General features: G+C 55.5%; 1 protein-coding gene across 1 annotated transcript in view; it reads right to left on the bottom strand.

Annotated features, from left to right (window-relative positions):
• Positions 1 to 22,262, bottom strand: part of COL23A1 (collagen type XXIII alpha 1 chain) — a gene marked incomplete at both ends in the record, with an annotated part of 214,377 nt that overhangs the window by 26,266 nt on the left and 165,849 nt on the right. Inside the window, 2 exons of the mRNA XM_080699352.1 lie at positions 13,742 to 13,768; positions 16,200 to 16,207. Coding sequence (XP_080555478.1) covers positions 13,742 to 13,768; positions 16,200 to 16,207 — 35 coding nt within the window. The remainder of the gene's footprint in view (positions 1 to 13,741; positions 13,769 to 16,199; positions 16,208 to 22,262) is intronic.

Below are 22,262 nucleotides of genomic sequence, written 5' to 3'. Positions count from 1 at the left end.
TGGACGCCCGCCCGACTCCCTCACGGCAGAGGAGCGCGGCAGCTGAGCTCGGAGCGCTCTCCTGTGCGCAGGCGGGAGGGCCCAGGGCCCACGCTGTCTCCCGCTTCGTGCCCAGGCCTCCCCTGGACTGTGCCCTCGGCCACGTGGCCTTGGAGAACCTGCTGGAACGCAGGTGCGCGGCAGGGCCCTGGGGAGCCGGGGCCTCCGCCTAAGGACAAGCTCCAGCCCTCCCGCTGCACGCCCCTCGCCTCAGCCTGCTGCCCCCACGTCCAGTCTCGGGGTGTCTGCTGGGTCGGTGACGCTCACACAGCCACGGGCACCCCGCTTTCCTAGCGATACCTCCGGCCCTTTATTTTTATTTTTTTAATTAAAATTTTTTTTTGTGGCACTAGGGATGGAACCCAGGGGCTTCTAACTCTGTGCTATAACCCTAGACCTATTTTATACTTTATTTGGAAACAGGGCCTCACTAAGTAGCTGAGGCTGGCTTCAAATCTGAAATCCTCCTGTCTCAGCCTCCCAAGCGCAGGGATGACAAGCGTGCGCCACCACGCCCGGCTATTTTTGATTTTTATTTTTTGTGGTACTGGGGATTGAGCCCAGGGGTGTTCCACCTCTGAGTCATACCCTCAGCCCCGTTTTACCTTATTTTATTTGGAAACATCTCACTAGGTTGATGAGAATATCAGCACTTGCGGAACCTGTCCTTGAACCTGCGATCTTCCCATCTTCCAGTCGTGGGAGTACAAGCGTATGCCATCATGCCTGGCATGCATATATATATATATATATGTGGTACTTGGGTTCCTGGAAGCCCTTCTACCTCTGGGCTACACTCCCAGACCTATCTTTTAACTTTATGTGGAAACAGGGTCTCTTAAGCCAGTGAGGATGGCTCTGAACCAGCGCGATCCTCCTGTCTCCACCTCCCAAGCGCGGGGATTACAAGCGTGCGCCACCACGCCCGGCTATATATATATATTTTAAACAAAGTGTGAGCCGGGTGTGGTGGCGCACGCTTGTAATCCCAGCACTTGGGAGACTGAGACGGGAGGACTGTGCAGGTTCAAAGCCAGCCAAATAAAATATAAGAATAGGTCTGGCAGTGTATCCTGGGGGTAGAAAGCCCCTGGGTTCTACCCCCAGTACCACACACACAAAAAAAAAACCCCATAAAATACAGTGTTGAGCCAGGCGTGTGGCTCATACTTGTAACCAGTACTTGGGAGGCTGAGACAGGAGGATCACAGGTTCAAGGCCAGCCTCAGAAACTTAGTAGGACCCTGTTTTAAAAGTACAAAATAAAGCCGGGCGTGGTGGCACGCGTGCTTGTAATCCCCGCGCTTGGGAGGCGGAGACAGGAGGATCACGCAGGTTCGTAGCCAGCCATGGTGGTTTAAGAGACCCTGTTTCAAAAATATAAAATAGGTCTGGGAGTGTAGCCCGGAGGTAGAAGGGCTTCCAGGAACCCCAGTACCACCACCAAAAAAAAAAAAAAAAAAAAAAAAAGCAAAAAACAAAACAAAACAATACAAAAAAGTACAAAATAAAAAGGGCTAGCCAGATATGGTGGGCATGCTTGTAATCCCAGTGCTTGAGAGGCTGGGGACAGGAGGATTGCAGGTTTGCAGCCAGCCTCAGTTGCTTAATGAGGCCCTCCACAACTTACTGCCACCCTGTCTCAAAATAAGGAATAAAAAAGAGGGCTGGGGACTGAGCGTGGTGGGCACGCTTGTCATCCCAGCACTCGGGAGGCTGAGACCGGAGGATCGCAGTTCGTGGACAGCCTCAGCTACTTAGTGAGGCCCTCTGCAACTCAGTGACACCCTGCTTCAAAATAAAGAATAAAAAATAGGGCTGGGGGTGTCACTAGGAGGTAGACTATCTCGGGATTCAATCTCCAGTGCCGTAAAAAAATAAAATAAAAAATTATAAAATAAAAAGATAAAAAGGACTGGGGCGTAGCCCAGAGGCGCACTCTCTCCCCACCCCCAATCCTTTGCCTGGCCCCCTGGTCCCCCGCCCCACCCCACAGCGCCTGCTCCAGCGGCCCCCTCCTGCCAGATCAAAGCCACGAAATCCTCCAGAGGTTTTCAACGCCTTCTGCTCCAGCTCGAAGCGCACAGCTGCTTACAAGCCGGGCTGCGTAGCGGCTCCTTCCCGGGGAGGTCAGCTGGGCTCCAGGATGTTTCTGGATGAGCAAAAGGCAAACGGGCCCGGGCCGCACATGGCCGCGGCTCGCGTGGCCCCCGCAAGGCACTTTCTGCAGCTCTTCCTGGCACTGGGGACTGAGCCCAAGGGTGCTCGACCACTGCTACACCCAGGGTCTTGCTACATTATCGCATGCTGGCCTCGAAACTGCGACCCTCCTGTCCCAGCCTCCCGAGTCCTGGGGATGCGGCTGGCGTCGGCTCCTGCTTGTCCCTCATTTAAGCGGGCGGTGCTGCTGTCCTCTCCGAGGACAAGCTCGGCCGGGCCTTCGCCAGCCTTCCTCCTTTCCTCTCCAGACCAGCTCAAGACCCGTGACCCCAGGGGCCAGTGGACACGGCGAGGGGTCGGCCCTGGCCCTGGAGGGCGGGCAGCAGGGCTCTGGTGTGGCCTTCCGGGTCCCACCCGCCGACAGCGGTCACCTGGGGCTCCCTCCCTCCCTCCCTCACGCCGTGGAGGTTTTCCTAAGCAGGGTTCCCAGAGCCATCTGGAGAAACGGTAACAGCGTGGCAATAGAGGGGAGGTCACTTTTTTTAAAATTGTGGCACTGGGGATGGAACTGGGGGCATTCTACCTCCGAGCGACACTCCAGCCCTATTTTTTATTTTTTATTTTTTGTTACTGGGATTCCTGGGAACCCTTCTACCTCCGGGCTACACTCCCAGACCTATTTTATACTTTTTATTTGGAAACAGGGTCTCTTAAGCCAGCGCAGCTGGCTTCGAACCTATGCGATCTTCCTGCCTCCGCCTCCCAAGCACGGGGATTACAAGTGTGTGCCACCATGCCCAGCTTTTATTCTTTATTTTTTAATCTTTCTTTCTTTCTTTCTTTCTTTCTTTATTTATTTATTTATTTATTTTTGGTGGTACTGGGAGTGGAACCCAGAGGCTTTCTACCTCCGGGCTATACTCCCAGACCTATTTTTAAAAATATTTTTTATTTGGAAATAGGGTCTCACTAAGTTGCTGAGAGCCTCACTAAGTAGCTGAGGCTGGGTTTGAACCTGTGTGATCCTCCTGTCTCAGCCTCCCAAGTGCTGGGATTACAAGTGTGCGTCACCACGCCTGGCCTAACTTTTTTTTATATTGAAAACAGGGTCTCACTAAACTGCTCAGGCTGGCCTCAAACTTGCAGTCCTCCTGACGTGGCCTCCTGAGTGGCTGAGATTGCGGGTGTGTGCCACCACACCAGCTCCAGGGGGAGTTTCTTGGTGAAATGAGTTTGGGACACAGTCTGGTGGCTCCGTTCTGGGGCTTCCCAGTGCTCACCAGCCCGGGACACTGCGGGGCTGGCCCTATGGCTTCCTGTGAGCTCTCTCAAGGCAGGGAGGAAGGGAACGGGGCAAGGGCCCGGCTGAAACTGGTCATTCTGCCTGGCTCAGCGTCCCCGGGGAAGGGAGACGTCTGCACTACCGAACCAAGCCAACAAACTGGCGGCACTTAGATGCCGAGCAGGCCGGAGCCGGTGACTGTCTTGCTTTCTGGTTGTAATTAATGCCGACAGCTCCCGTCGGGAAGCGGAGGCCTCGGAATGCTCCGCCAAGGGGCCCCTGGATGAGGGGCTTACCAGGATTATCAGTCCAGGGCCTAGTAATTATGGCCCAGATGTTGACAATTCATCACGTCACAAGGCGGTGGGGCCTGAGGTCCTGCCTGGGAGGCGCATTCCTGTGTTGGCCTGAGCAGGGCTGGCCAGCCGGCCGGGTGGGCGCCCCCTCTGGGCAGGTCAGCCCATGTGGTTCTCATTTCTCTGGCCAGGCTGCCTGCACACACTTGGGCGGCGGCGAGACGGCCCGGGGCTCAGCAATTTCCCCAGCTCAAATTCCCTGCAGCAGGGCAAGGGCGGAAAAGGCCCCCGTGCTTGGGCCAGCCCGGCCGCAGCTTATGGCGCGGGGTGCTCCCAGAGGTCCCAGGATCCGGGTGTACTCCAGAGCGAGCTCTGCGGCCACCCCCTGTAGACGCAGAGCGGGCTGCAGAGCTTTCATGTTAAAAACTGGATACTAGGATTGAACCCAGGGCATTCTAACTCTGAGCTTCACCTATTTTTTATTCTTTATTTTGAAACAGGGTCTCCCTGAGTTGCAAAGAGCCTCACTAAGTAGCTGAGGCTGGCTGCGAACCACGATCCTCCTGTCTCGGCCTCCCGAATGCTGGGATTACAAGTGTGCCCACCACGCCCAGCTGATCCCCAGCCCTTTTTTATTAATTTCAAAATGGGGTCTCGCTAAATCGCTGAGGGCCTCACCAAGTTGCTGAGGCTGGCCTCGAGCCCGCAATCCCCCTGTCTCAGCCTCCTAAGTACTGGGAGTACAGGCGCGCATAGGGGCTTTCCTGGGGCCCCAAGAGCCTGCGGCGGGCCAGGAACCTGCCTCAACTTGTCTTCTGGCTGGGGGTACGCCTCCCTGTCCACTCTGCGTGCGGAAGGTGAAGGTTGGGGCTTGGGTGCTGTCTTTCCTTGAGCCAGGTCTGGTCCATGTGAAAAAAACTAAAACAGAAGCAAAATACAAAATCCCAAACAAATGGAACCGGCTGTGGTAGTTAGGTGCACGCTTGTAATCCCAGTATCTGGGAGGTGGAGACAGGAGGAGCAGAGGTCCCGAGGCCGGCCTTGGAAACTTAGTGAGACCGTTTCCAAGTAAATAAAATCGGGCTGGGGTATAACTCGGAGGTAGAACGCCTCTGGGTTCAATCCCCAGTACTACGAACCAAACAAAAACCACAAGTAAGCTTGGCACTTACTTGAGGCCCTGGCCCCGCTCCTGCACGGCCACGCCGCCGAGGTGCTGCCGGGCACCACAGGCTCCAGCCGCCCCTGCCTCGGCCCCGGCCACCTCATGGCCCTGTGGGCCGGGGGAGCCTCTCGGGCTACAGAAGCAGCTGGCTTCGACTGGGGTGAGGGCGTGCTTGCTGGAGAGCCTGGGAGTGCTGGGAGCAATCCCTGCGTCCGCGCTGCTCGCTGTGGCTGGGAAAGGTGCTAGTACAGTGCTGAGCCTGTGAACGCACCCCAACCTGCTTCAGTTACACACTCACCAGTACCGACTTCTGGTGGGGAGAGGTATGGTTACTGTCAGCTCTCAGGAAAAGTTGCCCCTAGCTGGGGGGGTGCGGGGCCTTGCTGGCCACCAGGTCCCGGAGGATGGCGGAGGCTACCGGCAGCTGGCTTCTGGCTGGCCGGGGGTCAGGAGGGCGCTGGCGGACAGGCAGGGCACCCGCTGTCAGCGCACCTGGGAGCCAGTCTCTGATGGGGGGTCGAGCAGCATGGAGCCGGCCAGAAAGGTGATGGTCACGCACAACTCCGACTCCATGACTGCGTGAGCGAGGCCCGGGCACTCCACCTCCCAGGGCGCACAGGCCCCCGTGAGCCCGGATCACCCGGCCAGGCCCCTGCTCTGCGCTGGGGCTGCGGGGCCGCCTGCTCACGCGCTCCTCGCCTGCTCACGCTCGATCCCCTCTCGCACCCCCGTGGTACCGAGAATTGATCTCGGGAGCATTCTACATCTGAGCTACCCCCTCAGACCTATTTTATTTTTAATTTTTATTTTATATGGTACTGGGGATTGAACCCAGAGACATTCCACCTCAGAGCTACCCCCAGCCTATATTTTACTCCTTATTTTGAAGCAGGGTCTCACTGAGTTGCAGAGGGCCTCACTAAGTAGCTGAGGCTGTCTGCGAACCGCAGTCCTCCTGTCTCAGCCTCCCGAGTGCTGAGGTTACAAGCGTGCCCACCACGCCCGGCTTTATTTTTCATTTTGAAGCAGGGTCTCACTGAGTTCCTGAAGGTCTTGCTAAGTCCAGAGGCTGCCTGCAACCTGCCATCCTCCTGTCTCAGCCTCCCAAGCACTGGGATTACAGGTGCGCCGCCACCCAGATCGGCTTTAAGGGGAGGATTCTGCGAACGGGCCTCTAATTTCCCACTGGCGCAGGCGTAGGGCCTGTGAGCACTAGGGGGCGCCCTTGGCCGGGGGAAAGGGGCCGAGGCTAACTCCTGCCAGGGCCAGGGCCTGGGAAGCTGAACTGCAAGGGCTGCTTGTGCCGGGCTCCTTGGCCTCAGGTCTCCCTGGCTGGGGCCAGTGCCTCTCAGGGGGCGGTAGCACTGTCCTCACTGAACCCGGGCTGCGCCCAGCCCCGGGCTCTCACGAGCCCTCTCCCCAGAGCTGAAGAGGCTCGGGGCTCCTGCGGGCTCCTGCGGGCTCCAGGACCAGAGCCTGTTCTCTCTCTACGCTGTGGGCTGGACACAGGGCAGCCCTGGCTCGGGAGAAGCTGGGGACCCGCTGCCGCCACATAACGCTCTCTCCGTCCGTCTGCTCCGAGGACAAGCAGGGCTCGGGGCCTCGATCTCTACACCGTAGGCCAAGGCCGCTGAGGGTGCCCTGCAGCCTGCGGGAGTGCCAGGCAGCGGCCAGCCACCTCGAGGGCAAAGAAGTCACCACGGGCAGCCAGCGAGGCGGAGGACCGGACTCCTCGCCGGCCCCCAGGGCTGCGCGCAGGAGGACCCCCCACTGCCGGGTGGTGCAATCGCGGGGGCCGGCGACACAGTGCTGGACCCAGTCAAGGGGTGGACTCGGGGGCTGCCCGGTGCTGGCTGGGGAGCCCTGGGGAGGGAGGCCGGCCTGCTGGCCCTCCCTGCAGGCCTGGCTCTGTCCCCTGAGGCTCCAGGCTGGGGACCATTACTGGGGAGTCTGAAAGCGGCTCTCATCCCCACCGTGAGGAATGTGGGGGCTGGGACAGCCCTGCAGGGCTAGCATGAAAACGAGCTGGAGGATGTCGAAATCTAAAAAAACCAGATGCGTCCGGGGCCTTACAGATGAATCATTTAACTAATTACATTTTTACAATCAAAGCTGTTTTTGAACCACGGGAGTGCAAGAAAGCACACGAATGTGCGGGGCTCCGTGGCTCGCTCGCTTGATTAATTGCAAACAGTCCGGCCGAGTTATTCGTTGCAAAATTGGTCCCAGCCGGGCCAGCCTCGCAGACCGCGGCGCAGCGGAGCTCCGCGGCCCGGGGCTGTCAGAGCCGCCACGGCTGAAGCCGAGACGTTGTGCAGCCCCGGCTCTCCCGCTCCCCTGAGCTTAGCCAGGGAGCCCGCGGCCCGCTGACCTGGGAGGACGCGCCAGGAGTGCTGAGCTCGCCCGCAGCCCCGCCAGCCGCGTTTCTCTACTTATTAATTTTTGTGGTTCTAGGGAATGAGCCCAGAGGCATTCTACCTCCGGGCGACGCCCCCGCCCTTTAAACAAGTTTGCTTTTTAATTTGTTTCTGAAATAGGGTCTCACTAAGTTGCTTTGGGTCTTGCTGACGTTGCTGAGACTGGCCTCAAACCTGCGGTCCTCTCGTCTCAGCCTCCCACACACTGAGATTCCAGGCGTGGTGGCTTCATTTCTCAATTCTTGATTTAAATCCCATCAGTGAATTTCTGCAAAGCCCTCCCGCGGGGCCCCGCTGCCCTCTCCCCTGGAGCCAGGAGGGCCTTTTGCTGCACAGAATGAGCACCCCTCATCTGAAACCTTGGGACCAGAAGTGTTTCATCTTTTTTTAAATCATAGAGTATTTGTCTAGCCGGGCGTGGTGGCGCATGCTTGTCATCCCCGCGCTTGGGAGGCTGGGACAGGAGGATCGCGCAGGTTCGAAGCCAGCCCCGGCTGGCTGAAGAGACCCTGTTTCCAAATAAAAATATAAAATAGGTCTGGGAGTGTAGCCTGGAGGTTGAAGGTCCCTGGGTTCCATCTCCAGTACCACCAAAAAAAAAAAAAAGAGTATTGTCTATATGCAAGGAGACATCTTGGCGGTGGGACCCCAGCCTAGACAGAGTTCGCTCACATTCCATATTTACGTCATGTGAAACTGAGGCTGACGGTAACGTTTTACGCTGTCCCCAGTGCCCTACGCCGTGCCGACCAGCGCGCGAGGTCACCAGCGCCACCTCCCCCTGGCAGCACCATGTCGCTGCCCAAAGAGTTTCAGATTTTGAAGTGTTTCTGGATTTTTGGAGCAGGGTGATCAACTCGTGTCTGTCTGTCCACGACATTCAGGGGCTTCCAGGGCCTCCGAACCCTTCTGCTGGGGCCGGGGGAGCTGGCCCCCTGGCCACTGGCTGCTCCCGAGTGACTAAGTGGCCGAGGCTGGCCTTGAACTTGCCATCGTCCTCCCTCCGCCTCCTGAGTCCTTCCTAAGTTTTCTTTTGTGTTTGGTGCCACAGGTTGAGTCCAGGGACGTTCTACCTCTGAGCTACACCTCTTGAATCAGGGTGTCACCAAGCTGCTGAGGCTGGTCTCTAACCTGCGATCCTTCAGTCTCAGCCTCGAGCACAGGGAGGCAGGTGTGCGCCTCTGATTTCTAATAATGGCTATGGCATAGATGAGTGGAAGGAACAGAAGGTAAAATGGAGAAACAGACTTTTTTCTCTGGTGACAAGCCAGAGTCTTGCTGGGCATGGTGGGCCGCCGCTTGGCATCTCAGCATTAGGGAAGCTGAGACGGGAGGATCGCACAGGTTCGAAGCCAGCCTCAGCCACTTAGTGAGACCCTGTTTCCAAATAAAGTATAAAATAGGTCTGGGAGTAAGTAGAGAGGTAGAAAAGCTCCTGGGTTCCACCCCCAGTACCACACACAAAAAATAAAATAAAGACAAAAAAGTAGGGCTGGTGTAGCTTGGAGGTAGAATGCCCTTTGGTTCCATCCCCAGCACCACACACGCAGAGTCTTAACTCGGTAAGGGGGGTTACCAGATGCAGCTCATGGGAAGAGAGCCCCCGGCAGGATAAAAACAGAAAAAGCTGCAGAAACTGGACCTTCACTCCAAATATCTGGGGTTTCCCCGGGCGGGGAGGGAATGACGCTCCTGCCGCGGGCAACCTCCGGGCCTTGCTGCCGTGGCCAGGCAGTGGCCGCTGGTGCCAGGAGTGGGTCCTGGGCCCGGGCACTAGGCTTGGCGTTGGCTGTGTCTAGCCAGGTCCTGTCCCCTCTGGGCCGGGAGCCCTCGCCTGTCCAGCGGGCGGGCACCGCCGGCTCTGAGTGCGAAGGCACACGTAAGCGTGTCCAGCAAGCGCTCAGTACCTGCGCACGCTTCCCCGGCATGCTGGCGGGCAGGGCTCTGGAAGACGGGAGGTGGCAGCCTCTGCCATCCCCAAGCAAGCATTAGGTGGGGCCCGCAGGCCCTGGCCGCTGTCTCTAGGGACGAGTGGTTTCTAGGAACGCAAAGCCAAGCACCGAGCCGCCGCCCCCGGTGCCCAGCGGCTGCCCTCGCGGCTGCCCTCGCGGCCCACAGTTCTCCCTGCGCTTCCGCACACGCCAGCGGGCTCCGGCCCCGGGGTCACGGCCCCTCAAGACCTCTGCAGCTCTCCTTTGAATCTCAGCTCAACATCTTCTTCCCCTGGGCGTCCCCCCCACCTCTCTCTCGTTGAACCCAGGGCATTCTACCTCTGAGTGACACCCCACAGCCCTTAAAGTCTTTTTTTTAAAGTTTTAAGGCAGTCTTGCTAAGTTGGGGAGGCTGCCCTTGAACCCGCAACCCTCCTGTCTCAGCCTCCCAAGTCACGATGTGCACACCCGGCCCCCAGAGACTTTAAAAAATTTTCTGTGGAGCCGGGCGTGGGGGCGCACGCTTGTCATCCCAGCATTTGGGAGGCTGAGATCCAAGGATCGCGGTTCGCGGACAGCCTCAGCTACTTAGTGAGGCCTCTGCAACTCAGTGAGACCCGGTTTCAAAATAAAGAATAAAAAATAGGGCTGGGGGTGTAGCTTGGAGGTCAGATGCCCCTGGGTTCCATCCCCAGACTGCAAAAAAATAAAATAAAATTTTTTTTGTGGTACTGGGGATTGAACATAGGGGCTTTCTACCCCGGAGCTACACCCCCAGCCCTATTTATTTTTCATTTGGAAACAGGGTCTTGCTAAGTAACCGAGGGCCTCACTAAGTTGCTGAGGCTGACTTTGAACCCACAATCCTCCTGTCTTAGCCTCCAAAGTACTAGGGTTACAGGCATGCGTCACCACACCTGGCTTGCCAGGAGCCTCGTGATGATTTAACCCTAACCGTATGTGTTCCTGCACCCAGCAGCACACCCAACACAGCTCGGACTTACTCTCTTCAGCGTAATCCATGATGTCCAGGAATATTTGCACAGGGGCAGAGCTAACCCCAAAGTCAGCAAAGCTCAAGGTTAACAATCAAGAAAGTCAAAATACTAAAGAAGCCGGGCGTGGTGGCCACGCTTGTGATCCCTGTGCTTGGGAGGCGGAGACAGGAGGATCGCGCAGGTTCGAAGCCAGCGGTGCTGGCTTAAGAGAACCTGTTTCCAAATAAAAATTATATAAAATAGGTCTGGGAGTGTAGCCCTATGGTAGAAGGGCTTCCAGGAACCCCAGTACCACCAAAAAAAAAAAAAAAAAAAAAAAAAAAAAAAAAAAACCCAAAAAACCACAAAAAAAACCCAAAAAAACAAAACAAAACAAAACAAAACTAAAGAAAACTGTCCGTTTTGGTCCCCTCCTGCCGCTCCTCAAAGATGGGGTCACACCTGCTGCCAGAGTCCTGTGCAGGCATGACCCCATCCAGATTTGTCAGACAGACAGAGCCAAGCCTCTTATTTAGTTGACAGCAAAACCACGTCATCAACAAGCACGCAATAGTCTGCACCCAGGGTTCCTCCGCAGAAGGGTTTGAATAGCAGCACTCTGAGCTCAGAATTCCCCCTGCGCCCCTGGTTCTGTGACGCCTCCTGTCCCTGGACCAATGGACCTGAAAACTTTGGGAGCCTGTGCCTGCAATTCCAGCATCTACCACCAGGTGGCAGTTATGTCCACACAAACCTCACCCAAACTGGTTTAATCTGGTCAGACTCTCCTAAGGAAACTGCACCTCAAATTAAAACAATACACACATACATACACACGTATATGATAATACCCACAGTTGGCCAGAGTTTGGGGAGACATGCGGCATTCTCATGCTCTGTTGGTGGGAATGGAAATCAGGAAAACCTCCTGGAGGGCAACTTGGCAGCTCACTTCAAAAGCCCCACATGTGCAAACCCTTTGGAGCAGCCCTGGGGCTTCTAGACACCCATGCTCGGGAGATGATGGTGGCAGTGAGTCACACCCAGGACACGCATGCCCGGTGCTGTTAAAGGAATCACACATACGATCAGCTACTGTGGAACCCTTACATTCTTATGGGGATTTTTTTGTGTGTGGTACTGGGGGTGGAACCCAGAGGCTTTCTACCTCCGGGCTACACTCCCAGACCTATTTTATACTTTATTTGGAAACAGGGTCTTACTCAGTTGTTGAGAGCCTCACCCAGCTGCTGAGGCTGGCTTTGAACCTGCGCGATCCTCCTGCCTCCGCCTCCCAAGCGCGGGGATGACAAGCGTGCCCACCACGGCCGGCTTATGGGGATTTTTAGTGATGTGGAAACATCTCGTGGCACATTACATGGAGAAGACAGATTACAAGGAAGCCTGTCTCCTGGTTTTTGCGACAATAAATGGAAAAGGAACTTGCACATAAAACTCCAGGCAGGGCGGCCGCCAGGGTGCCCAGGGGCCGCTCTGTGGTAAGGGGCGTGGCCCACGCTGTCCCCTTTTACTGTGCTTTCCTCTGTTTCGTGAAGGTTTTACAGGAGGCGTGCATTTATCGTGATCATGCATTTATCGTGATCCGAGTGAATGGCCCCAGGGCAGGAAGGTCAGGCCCGCCTCTCCAGGGGGCGGACCAGGTGGCCGCCTCGGTCCGCCTGCCCCAGGGATGTGGGCGGCCCCACGCCGGGCCCTGCGCTGCACACATGGGCCTGGTTTCAGCTGAGGGGCGGGGGGGGGGGGGATCGGGACTTGCAGCTGATGTGGTCTCCACCACAGCCCCTTGCTCGGTTCTCTTTATTCTCCTTCTCTCTCTGTCTCTCTCTCCCCCCTCTACTGGGGATTAACCCAGGGCAGTTCTGCCTCTGAGCTACACCCCCAGTCCCCTCTTTTTGTATTTTTATTTTGAAACAGAAAGAGTCTTGGTAAGTTGCTGAGGCTGTCCTCAATACTGTGATCCTCCCGTCTCAGCCTCTGGGCACTGGGGTTGTAGGTGTGCGCCACGACACCCGGCTTGCTCTACTTCTTACAAAGGCAGAAAGAGAAAACATATCTTTCTTGAGGATGGTTATAAAGTTTACTAAGATGCAAAAAAGCCAAAACCAAAAACATAACCACACTAAGAAAAACAAACAACAAAAAACCCCCAAACTGAAAACAACAAAGACTTTTAAAAAACTGACCGTTCTCAGAGCTGCTTCCCTTCCAAGGCACTGCAGAGGTGTGTGGAGGGGATCAGAACAGCTTCCTTTCCCTGCTTTCAAGTTTTTCTCTCTTATTATTAAACAATTCTACTTCGGGCCAGGCGCGGTGGTGTACCTGTGATCCCAGTACTTTTGAGGGTAAGGCAGGAGGATCGCCGGTTCAGTGCCAGCCTCAGCAGCTTGATCAGCCACTTAGCAAGACTCTGTTTCAAAGGAAAATATAAAAAACGCTGGGGTCCAGCTTGGCGGTAATGCTCCTGGATTAATCCCTAGTACTAAGAGCTAAAGTATGAAAAACGTTTACTTCGGGCTAGGGTCTGGCTTCGTGGTGGTGCTGGCCTGGGATACACAAAGCCCTGGGTTTGATCTGTGGGACCAGAAAACAAACAACTCGGCCACAGTCACTGCTCATACTAGGGCAGAGCTTGACGTTCTGATACATGAATCTGCAACATCAGGGCGGCCTCTTCTGCCTGTCCCCTTCTGGGGACTGCAGCTCCCAGGGAAGACAGGCTCACTTGGGCAGGGGCTGCCCCTCATGGGCTGGACACCCCCCATTCATCCTCCGCCTCTGCGCGTGTGGCCCACGTTCTAAGAGGCCAAGTCAGTGGCTCTCCAAGACTCTGGCGGGGGAGACTGCCTTGCCCCTGGCCGAGAGGCAGCGGCGGGGACGCGCTGCGCTGGGCAGGAGGGGCCACGCCTGGCTCGCTCCTCCATCACGCCTGGTTCGCTCCTCCATCGCCAGCCCATCTCGACTCATGGGTTTGGTCACTAGAGGCCTCCGAGCCGACCCACGCCCCCTGCCTGCAGCTTCCTGTGTCCAAGGTGCCGGGTCAGTCTGCCCCTCTCACGGTCCAGCAGGGGTCTCCGCCTGCCCCCTGCTCCTTCGGATGCACCAGGACCGCCGGCTGCCACCCAGGGTCCTGGTCCCCACCGTCTGCAGGTGGGAGCGCGGGTGTGTCCCCGTGGCCTGTGAAGTGGCTCACCCGGCCTTGCGGGGACACCTAGGACTCGCATAAGCTAACCATGGCTTCACCGAGAGGGGTCTGGGAGTCATGGCGCACCCGAGGCCCAGCTGGGATGACCGCGGGGTGGTGTGACTCAGGGCCTGGCACCGGGAGAGCCGGCCCAGCCGAGCGCGGGCCGCGGCCTCCACAGGAAGAAAGACTCCGGAGCGGAGCAGGAGAGGAGAGGGTTCAGGAGAGGCTCAGGGGAAAGGCAGAGGGAGTAAAAATAAACGACAAATTACCGGGTAGCCGTCTCGTCCTGATTGCCCCTGCGGTAATTAATATGTCATTAATAATCAGACTTTCAGCAGAAAACCACATGGCCGCTCTTAGTGCCCCGCCGGCGTCCCCGCCGCCTGAGCAGCCGCGGAGGCCAGGCCCGGGACGGAGCCTCCGGCAGCCCCACCTCGGGCGGGCAAGTGGCAAGAACCCCCGGGGAGAGGGGCCCGAGGCCTTGTCAGCAGCAGACCACGGGATGGAAGCCCTCCCTGAGTGCCCCGCGGGGGCTCATTGCCTCTCGAGCCGGGAGGCTGGGCGTGGGCGCCTATCTCTCCGGCGCTTCTCGACCCCAGCAAAGGGCAGGCCCTCTGGGAGCAGCGGCCGCTCCAGCTACTGTCCCACTTATGGTGCCATCTCCCCCTTCAGGCTCCTGGCAGGTTGCAGCTTGAGGATTTCTGCATATCTGCTGCATTAAATATTATGTATATGTGTGTACTGGGGGTGAACCCCGGGGGGATTCCGCCTTTGAGCTGTACCCCAGCCCTTTTTCTTTTGAAAGAGGGTCTTGCCAAGCATTGGGTGTGGTGGCACCGGCTTGTAATCTCGGTACTAGGGAGGCTGAGACAGGAGGAGCGCAGGTTTGTGGCCAGTCTCAGCTACTTAGTGAGGCTTTCCTCAATTTAGTGAGACCCTTTTTCAAAATAAAGAATAAAAAACAGGGCTGGGGGGTGTGGCTCAGAGGTAGAATGCCCTCTGGGTTTGAACCCCAGTATTGCAAAAAAAGAAAAAAAGAAAAAAAAAAGAAAAGAAAAAAGAGGGCATTGGTAAGTTGCTGAGGACGTCGCTAAGTTACTTATGTTGGCCTTGAGGCTGTGATCCTTCTGTCTCAGCTCTTAAGAACTGGGATTACAGGTATGTGCCACCATGCCTGGCTAATGGATCTAATAGTCTTTGTTTATTTTTTATTTTTTTGTGGTACTGGGGGTGGAACCCAGAGGTTTTCTACCTCCGGGCTATACTCCCAGACCTGTTTTATATTTTATTTGGGAACAGGGTCTCACTAAGTAGCTGAGGCTGGCTTCGAACCTGTGTGATCCTCCTGTCTCAGTCTCCCAAGTACTGGGATTGCAAGTGTGCGCCACCACACCTAGCTCGGATCTAATATTCTAACAATTAAGTTAAAAAAAAATCTCTCAGCAGCCCTCTGTGTCCTCCACTTGAGCGCGCTCACACGAGCCAGCCGCCTGCCGGGGAACAGCGCTCGTGGCCTGTTTATCGACACGTTTCTCTGGCGTGGTTTTTTGGCTCAGAAGCCCAGATCCCAGAGGGCGCTGACTGGCAAATGAGTCATGGTACTAGGAAGTTGGAGAGCCAGGAGCCTCATCTGGAAGGAATCCGCCGGAGGTTAATTTTGGCTCAGGTTGACCGTCACTGTGGCTCTGGGATGGATTCACTGGAATTTACTGGACTCTGAAAAATGGCCGAAAGAAATCAAAGGCGGACGTACCTGTGTCCTGGCGAATGAGAGGCTTCCAAGACCCCGACCGTCCCCGCACTCAAGGCTGCTCTGGCGGCCAGGGGACATGCTCTGGCGGCCTGGGGCTCCTGCAGCCCCTTTGAAGTTTGGCACTGGGGACTGACCCAGGACACACCACCTCCACGCTAGACCCACCCCCTTTAAAAAACTGTTTGTTTTGAAACAGGATCTTATGAGGTTGCTGAGTCTCGCTACATAGCTGAGGAGTCCTGGAGCCCGCGATCCTCCTGTCTCAGCCTCTCAGGTACTGGGGTCACAGGCGTGCGGCGTGTGGCGTGCGCCCCTGCGCCCTGCCTCTCCGCACCCATCTTAAACACAGTGGCTTCCCCCTTCTGTTTTCCTTGCAAACCCAAGCCCACCAGTTAGACTTGCAGGCTCCCGGTGTCTAATCAGGAGAAAAACATTCTGGCAAAGGAGGAAAGTGATCCCCAGATCTAGTGGTGGTCCTGGAATGACCACCAGCCTTTCCTACAAACACTCTTAGATAGAAAACAAACAAAATAAAAACAAAAAAAGGCAAACCCACCACCACGCCACCAAAACAACAACAACAAAACAAAACAGAAAACATTTAACTCTATCCGTGGCCGCAGAGCGTGGGAGAAGCCCGCGCGCGGTGTCTGCATGGCAGTGTGCCGGGCCCAGCCAGGGGCCCGCGAGGCACGGCGTGCTGGCGCTGGCCTGTCGGAGGAGACAGGTGCCACTGTCTCCTGGGCAAGCTGCGCCCGCGCCGCGCTGGCCTACTGATTCCAAAGCTCACGCGGGCCTGCCTTCTCTCCTGCGCGACGGGACCGAAGAGCTGCGCACACGGCCCCGGGCTCCCCCTTCCCTTTCTTCCTTTAAAGGACAGGCCTCTCTAACCAAAACTTATTTTCTTGGAAGTGTTCCAGAGGGAGACCAAGCAAGCCTCATCTCCGGAGCAGGGCACGAGCCCGGGCACTTACCGGAGGACCTGCAAGACACAAGCAGAGAAGCCACCGTCAGCGTCGCAGGCTGGCCCGGCCCGCAGCCCGCTGGCCGCCTCCTCCTCCCGCATCCCAGGGGCCAGCCTGGTGGACAGAGCAGCCCGAGGCCGGCACAGCCGAGGCGCCTGCCCCGCAGGCCCGGCATGGCCAGGGCGGTAGCGGCCATTGCCACCGCTCTGGTTCACACGTTCCTCTCACCAAACTGGCTGGCGCTGGCCACCGAATGGGAACCCGACCTTGTTCCTGCCCGAGAGCGAGCTCTGGAGCCCACGATGGTGGGTCCATTTCTCCCTCTGTACTCACTGACCCCACAGGCCTTCTGCCTCTGAGCTACACCCTCAGCCCTTATTTGTTGGTTTATTTTTGGTTTTGAAAGTCTCGCTAAGTTGCTAAGGCTGGTTTCGAGCCAGTGACCCTCCTGTCTCAGCCTCCTGAGTTCGGGGTCACAGGCAGGCATCACCGCACTGGATGGTTTTGCTCATTTCTACCGGGGAGAGAAACGTGGGAGCGACACGTTTTGGGGTGCAGGAGGGCTGGGGGAAGGGCATGCGGGTGTGCGGCCGAGCCGAGGCCCCGTGGTCCCAGGGTCGGTGTGCCAGGGACTTTGCGGCACGGGGACAGAAGCCCAGGGCTGAGGCCGAGACGCGCCGACAGCGGTGGGGCTGGCGGAGAGCTCTCACGGGGGGCCCGCGCTGCCCGGGGTCCCCAGCGCTCTCTCATGGGGCTGCGCTGAACACCTGCATAAAGGGGCGCCACCAACCCTGGATCAAATGTATTGGGGAAAGGAAGCTGGTCTCTACCAACATGCAGTCTTTTTCTTGTCATCATCCCGTAAACAATACAGTGGAACGATTATTGACATTTACATTTTGTCATCTAGAGATGATTTAAGGCATACAGGAAGCTGTGTGTAGGTCATATGCAAATCCCACATCTATCATCCATCCATCCATCCATCCATCCATCCATCCATCCATCCATCCATCTATCTATCTATCTACAGGGATTGAACCTGTGAACATCTTACCTCTGAGCTATACTGTGGCCTTTCCCCCCTTCCCCGTGGTACTGGGGATGAAACCCAGGGGCATTCTACCTCTGATTTTTTATTTTGAAACAGGATCTCTCTGAGTTCCAAAGGGCCCCGCTCAGTAGCTGAGGCTGTCTGTGAACCACGATCCTCCTGTCTCAGCCTCCCCAATGCTGGGATTACGAGTGTGTGCCACCATGGGTATCTGCTGGTGGGAGGGATCCTGGGCCAGTGCCCTGTAGATACCAAGGGATGGCTGTCATGGGCTAGGGGAACCACACGTCCTGGAAGGTGGTCTCCCAACTTTCCAAACCCAGGAACGTTCCATATGGCACACCTTTACCAAATTAGTATGCTGCCTGCAGGTTTTTTTTTTTTTTTTAATCTTTTGTGATTCTGGGGATTGAACCCAGAGGCATTCTGCCTCTGTTTCATTTTATATTTTGTCACAGGGTCTCACTAAGTTACTGAGGGCCTCAGTAAGTAGCTGAGGCTGGCTGCGAACCTGCAACCCTCCCATCTTGGCCTCGCAAGTACCGGGATCACAGGCATCTGCTGCCATACCCGGCTGGCTCACGTGTTAAAACCTCACGCTGCGGGAGAGGCAAGCTGGAATCCAGAGCCTGTTCTGGTGACGCGGGAGGAGGCTGGGCTTGAGCTGGGAGTAGCGGGAGGTGGTGAGAGTGCGCCATAGGCGCCATGGACAGATGTGGAGTGTGAGGGAGGAGTGGAGGCAGGGCTGTGGTTTTGACTGGCGTTGCTGGGCGCTCTCTGAAGGGCACACATGCTGCTCAGCACACTCCGACAGTGGAGAGCTTGGCGAAAGACAGGAGGTTCGTGGCCAGCCTCAGCAACTTAGTGAGACCCTGTTTCAAAATATTAAATAAAATAGGAGCCAGACATGGTGGCGCACCCTTGTAATCCCCGCGCTTGGGAGGCAGAGACAGGAGGATTGCGCAGGTTCAAAGCCAGCCTTGCTGGCTTAAGAGACCCTGTTTCCAAATAAAAAAATATAAAATAGGTCTGGGAGCATAGCCTGGAGGTAGAAAGGATTCCATCCCCAGTACCACCACCAAAAAAAAAAAAAAAAAAAAGGAGCCAGGCGTGGTGGTGCATGCTTACAATCAGTACTTGGGGGACTGAGACAGGAGGATTGAGGGTTCACAGCCAGCCTCAGATACTTAGAAAGACCCTATTTCAAAGTAAAGAATAAAAAATAGGGGTGGGGGTGTAGCTTGGAGGTAGAATGCCCCATGGGGTTCAATCTCTAATACTAAATAAATAAATAAAATTAAAAAATAAAATAGAGCTGGGGGTGTAGCCTCCCGGGGTTCAATCTCCATTACTAAATAAATAAATAAATATAAAATAGGGGTGGGGGTGTAGCTTGGAGATAGAATGCTTCCTGGAGCTCAATCTCCATTACTAACTAACTAACTAACTAAATAAATAAATAAAAATAAAATAGGGGTGGGGATGTAGCTTGGAGGTAGAAGGCCTCCCCTTGGGTATAATTCCCACTACCAAATAAATAAATAAATAATAAAAATAGAGTACAACATGGCTGGGGTGTCGCTTGGGCGTAGACTGCCCTGGGCTCGGGCCGGTCGCAGGGTCTTGGCACCGTTGCCTCTGTCTTGCACCGGCTCCTGTGCTCTGCGACACCTTGGATTCCAGAAACAGGGCAGTGGATACACATCTCTGGCTCTGAGCCTTGCTCAGCCCCGCCTGACCCAATCGTGGGCCACGGGCCAAGTACTGGGATTACAAGTGTGCACCACCATGCCTGGCTTCTATTTTTTTTGTGTGTGTGTGCGTGTGGTACTGGGGACTGAACCCAGCGGCATTCTATCTCTGAGCTATACCGCCAGCCCTATTTTTATTTTATTTTTATTTTTTGGCAGTACTGGGGTTCCTGGAAGCCCTTCTACATCTGGGCTACACTCCCAGACCTATTTTTATATATATATATTTTTGAAACAGGGTCTCTTAAACCAGCGCGGCTGGCTTCGAACCTGCGCGATCCTCCTGTCTCCGCCTCCCAAGTGCGGGGATTACAAGCGTGCGCCACCACGCCCAGCCTATTCTTTTTTTGTGTGTGGCATTGGGGATCAAACTCAGGGCATTTTACCTCTAAGCTACACCCCCAGCCCTATTTTTTATTCTTTATTTTGAAATAGGATCTCACTAAGTTGAAGAGGGCCTCACTAAGTGGCCGAGGCTGGGCTTAAACCTGTGATCCTCCTGTTTCAGTCTCCCAAGTACTAGTATTACGAGTGTGTACCATCATGCCCAGCTCTATATGTCAATTTTAAAAAAGCAAATAAAGAAATCCCCTTAGGAGGTGTTACGGTTTAGGTCCTCAAGGCCCCCAAAAGCTCATGTGTTGAAAGCCTGGTCCCCATGTGGCAAGGCTCAGAGATGTCTTTGTCTTGGAGCCAGCCCACCATGGACTGAGCCGTTAAAACCACGAGACAAATAAACCCTTTCTCCTCTACGCTCTGCTCGCCATTAGCAGCAACAAAGCTGACTAGCACCGAGGAGTAGGACGGACAGGAATTCACCCGGAGGCAGAGCTGCAGAGCCAGCTGGTGGCCCAGGGCTGACGTCCCCTGGCAATGACGTGGCTGCACCAGGACCAGACAGAATTCCAGACTTAGTGGCTGCTGTCACCCCATCTCCATTCTGGGCTGAGCAAAGGTTTTCAAATGCAAAATTGATCATGACACCCCAGCTCCCGCTGTCTCATTGTTCTTAGCACAAAAGATTGTTGTTGTTGTTATTATTATTATTATTATTATTATTATTATTATTATTATTTTGCAGTTCTGGGGATGGAACCCGGGGCATTCTACCTCTAAGCTCCACTCCCAGCCCTATTTTTTAAAATTCTTTATTGTGAAACAGGGTCTCACTGAGTTGCAAAGGGCCTCACTAAGTAGCTGAGGCTGTCCGTGAACTGCGATCCTCCTGTCTCAGCCTCCCGAGTGCTGAGATTACACGTGTGTGCCACCACGCCCGGCTCTGTTCACTGTTTTATGGGCAGGGACCTGCCCTTCCTGGAAACAGCAGGGGAGGCCTTGCTAATAGAGAATGCGGGAAACTCTAAGTTGCCAGAATGTCTCAGCAGAAACCAGGACAAATGCCAAAAGGATAGAGATTTACATGATAAGAAAAATCTTGCTGGCACTGTGATCCCAGTACTGGGGAGGTAGACAGGAAGGTCACAGGTTCAAGGCCAACACCAGCATCTTAGTAAGAAAGTGTTTCCAAATAAATAAGGCGGGCTGGGAGTATACCTCGGAGGTAGAATGCCCCTCCAAGTTCAATCCCTAGTACAAAAAAATAAAAATAAAAAAGATGCCAAACAGAGAGGGCCAGAGGGCAGGCCCGCCGTCCTCTGTGACTCTGCGTGTGGAGTTCACGCAGTGGCTGCCTCAGCCTCGGGAGCCGGTTCTTGGGCCTGTAGCAAGCTGGGCACCCGGGAGAGGTGGACGGTGCAGGGCGCGGCTAAGGCTGGCCAGGGTCCCTGCCTAGGAAGACTTGCCGCAGGCCCGCCCGCCGCACCATCTGGACCCCGTGCCCGGCTCTCCTGCATGCAGCTTTCAAACATGTGTTCCCGACCCTGCAATGTGGGCGGAATTGGAGAAGAGTCAGAAGACCTGGAAGGAAGGAGACATCCGAGTCTCGGGGACTCGGGCTGCTTAAGAGAGCACTGTGCCCGCCTGGGCTGCCGGCCTGGAGCGCCCACCCAGGCCTGGAGGTGCGGGAGCGCGTGCGTGGGGGCTGCTCCGCAGTCAGTGTGGACGGGTGACCACTGGGCGGCTCGCCTGGCGTCCTTGCCCCCGGGGGGATAATCGCTTCCCCAGCGTTTCCTACAGGGACGATCGGCCTTCCTGGGAAGCGGATGGGGACGGGGTTATCTCAGCCGGCAGGGCCTGGCCCCCCAAAGGTGAGGACCAGCTCCTGACCGAGGCCGCTGTGGTCACTCGCTGCCCACACACGGCACCCGCACAAGTGGTACGTATAGAGGGGCCATTTAAGGTTCAGTCCGTTTGCACGCGGGATCATGTTGAAATAGGTAAACGTTTATCTCCTCAAACCCCATTTCTTTGAGGTGATGACTTTCAAAATCCTCTCTAGTGCTCTGGAACACACAGCAGGTCCTCGTCTGTAGTCACTCCAGCGTGCAGCAGCACTCCAGAACTTCGTACTCCTATCCACTGTAACTTAGTACCCCGGCCAGCTTTCCCCCTCTCCTCTCTCCACCCTCCCCAGCTCTGGGAGCCACGGCTCCACCTAAATTTCGGTGATTTTAAATTCCACACATGAAGCCGGGCGTGGTGGGCACGCTTGTAATCCCCGCGCTTGGGAGGCGGAGACAGGAGGATCGTTCAGGTTTGAAGTCAGCCTCGCTGGCTTAAGAGACCCTGTTTCCAAATAAAAATATAAAATAGGTCTGGGAGTGTAGCCCAGAGGTAGAAGGGCTTCCAGGAACCCCAGTACCACCAAAATAAATAAATAAATAAATTCCACACCTGAATGGGGTCATGTCTGTGCCTGGCTTATTGCACAAAACAGAGCGACCTCCAGTTCCATCCACGTTGTTGCCAACAACAGGATTTCATTTTTAATTGCTGAGTAGCATTCCCCGGTGCGTACGCACCACATTTCTTTGTCCATTTGACAGCTGATGGGCACTCGGGCCGTTTCCATTTCTCGGCTACTGGGAACAGCGCTTCAGTAAACACGGGGCTGGGCTACGTTTGACATGTTGATTTAATTTCCTTTGAGTACTTATCCAGGAGTGGGACTAACTGAAGAATCATACTGCAGATGTATTTTTCATTTGTTTTTGGTGCTGGGGATTGAACTCAGGGCCATTCTACCTCCGAGCTACACCCTCAACCCTAATTTATTTTTGTTTTGAAGCAGGGTCTCTCTAGGTTGATGAGAGTCTCACCATTTGCTAAGGCTGTCCTCAAACCTGAGGGCCTCTTGTGTCAGCTTCC

Source organism: Muscardinus avellanarius, assembly GCF_963383645.1.
Source record: "Muscardinus avellanarius genome assembly, chromosome: 7".
NCBI classification, from domain to species: Eukaryota; Metazoa; Chordata; class Mammalia; order Rodentia; family Gliridae; genus Muscardinus; species Muscardinus avellanarius.
The sequence above is the reverse complement of the archived record's forward strand: the minus strand, read 5'-3'. Positions and strand labels throughout refer to the sequence as shown.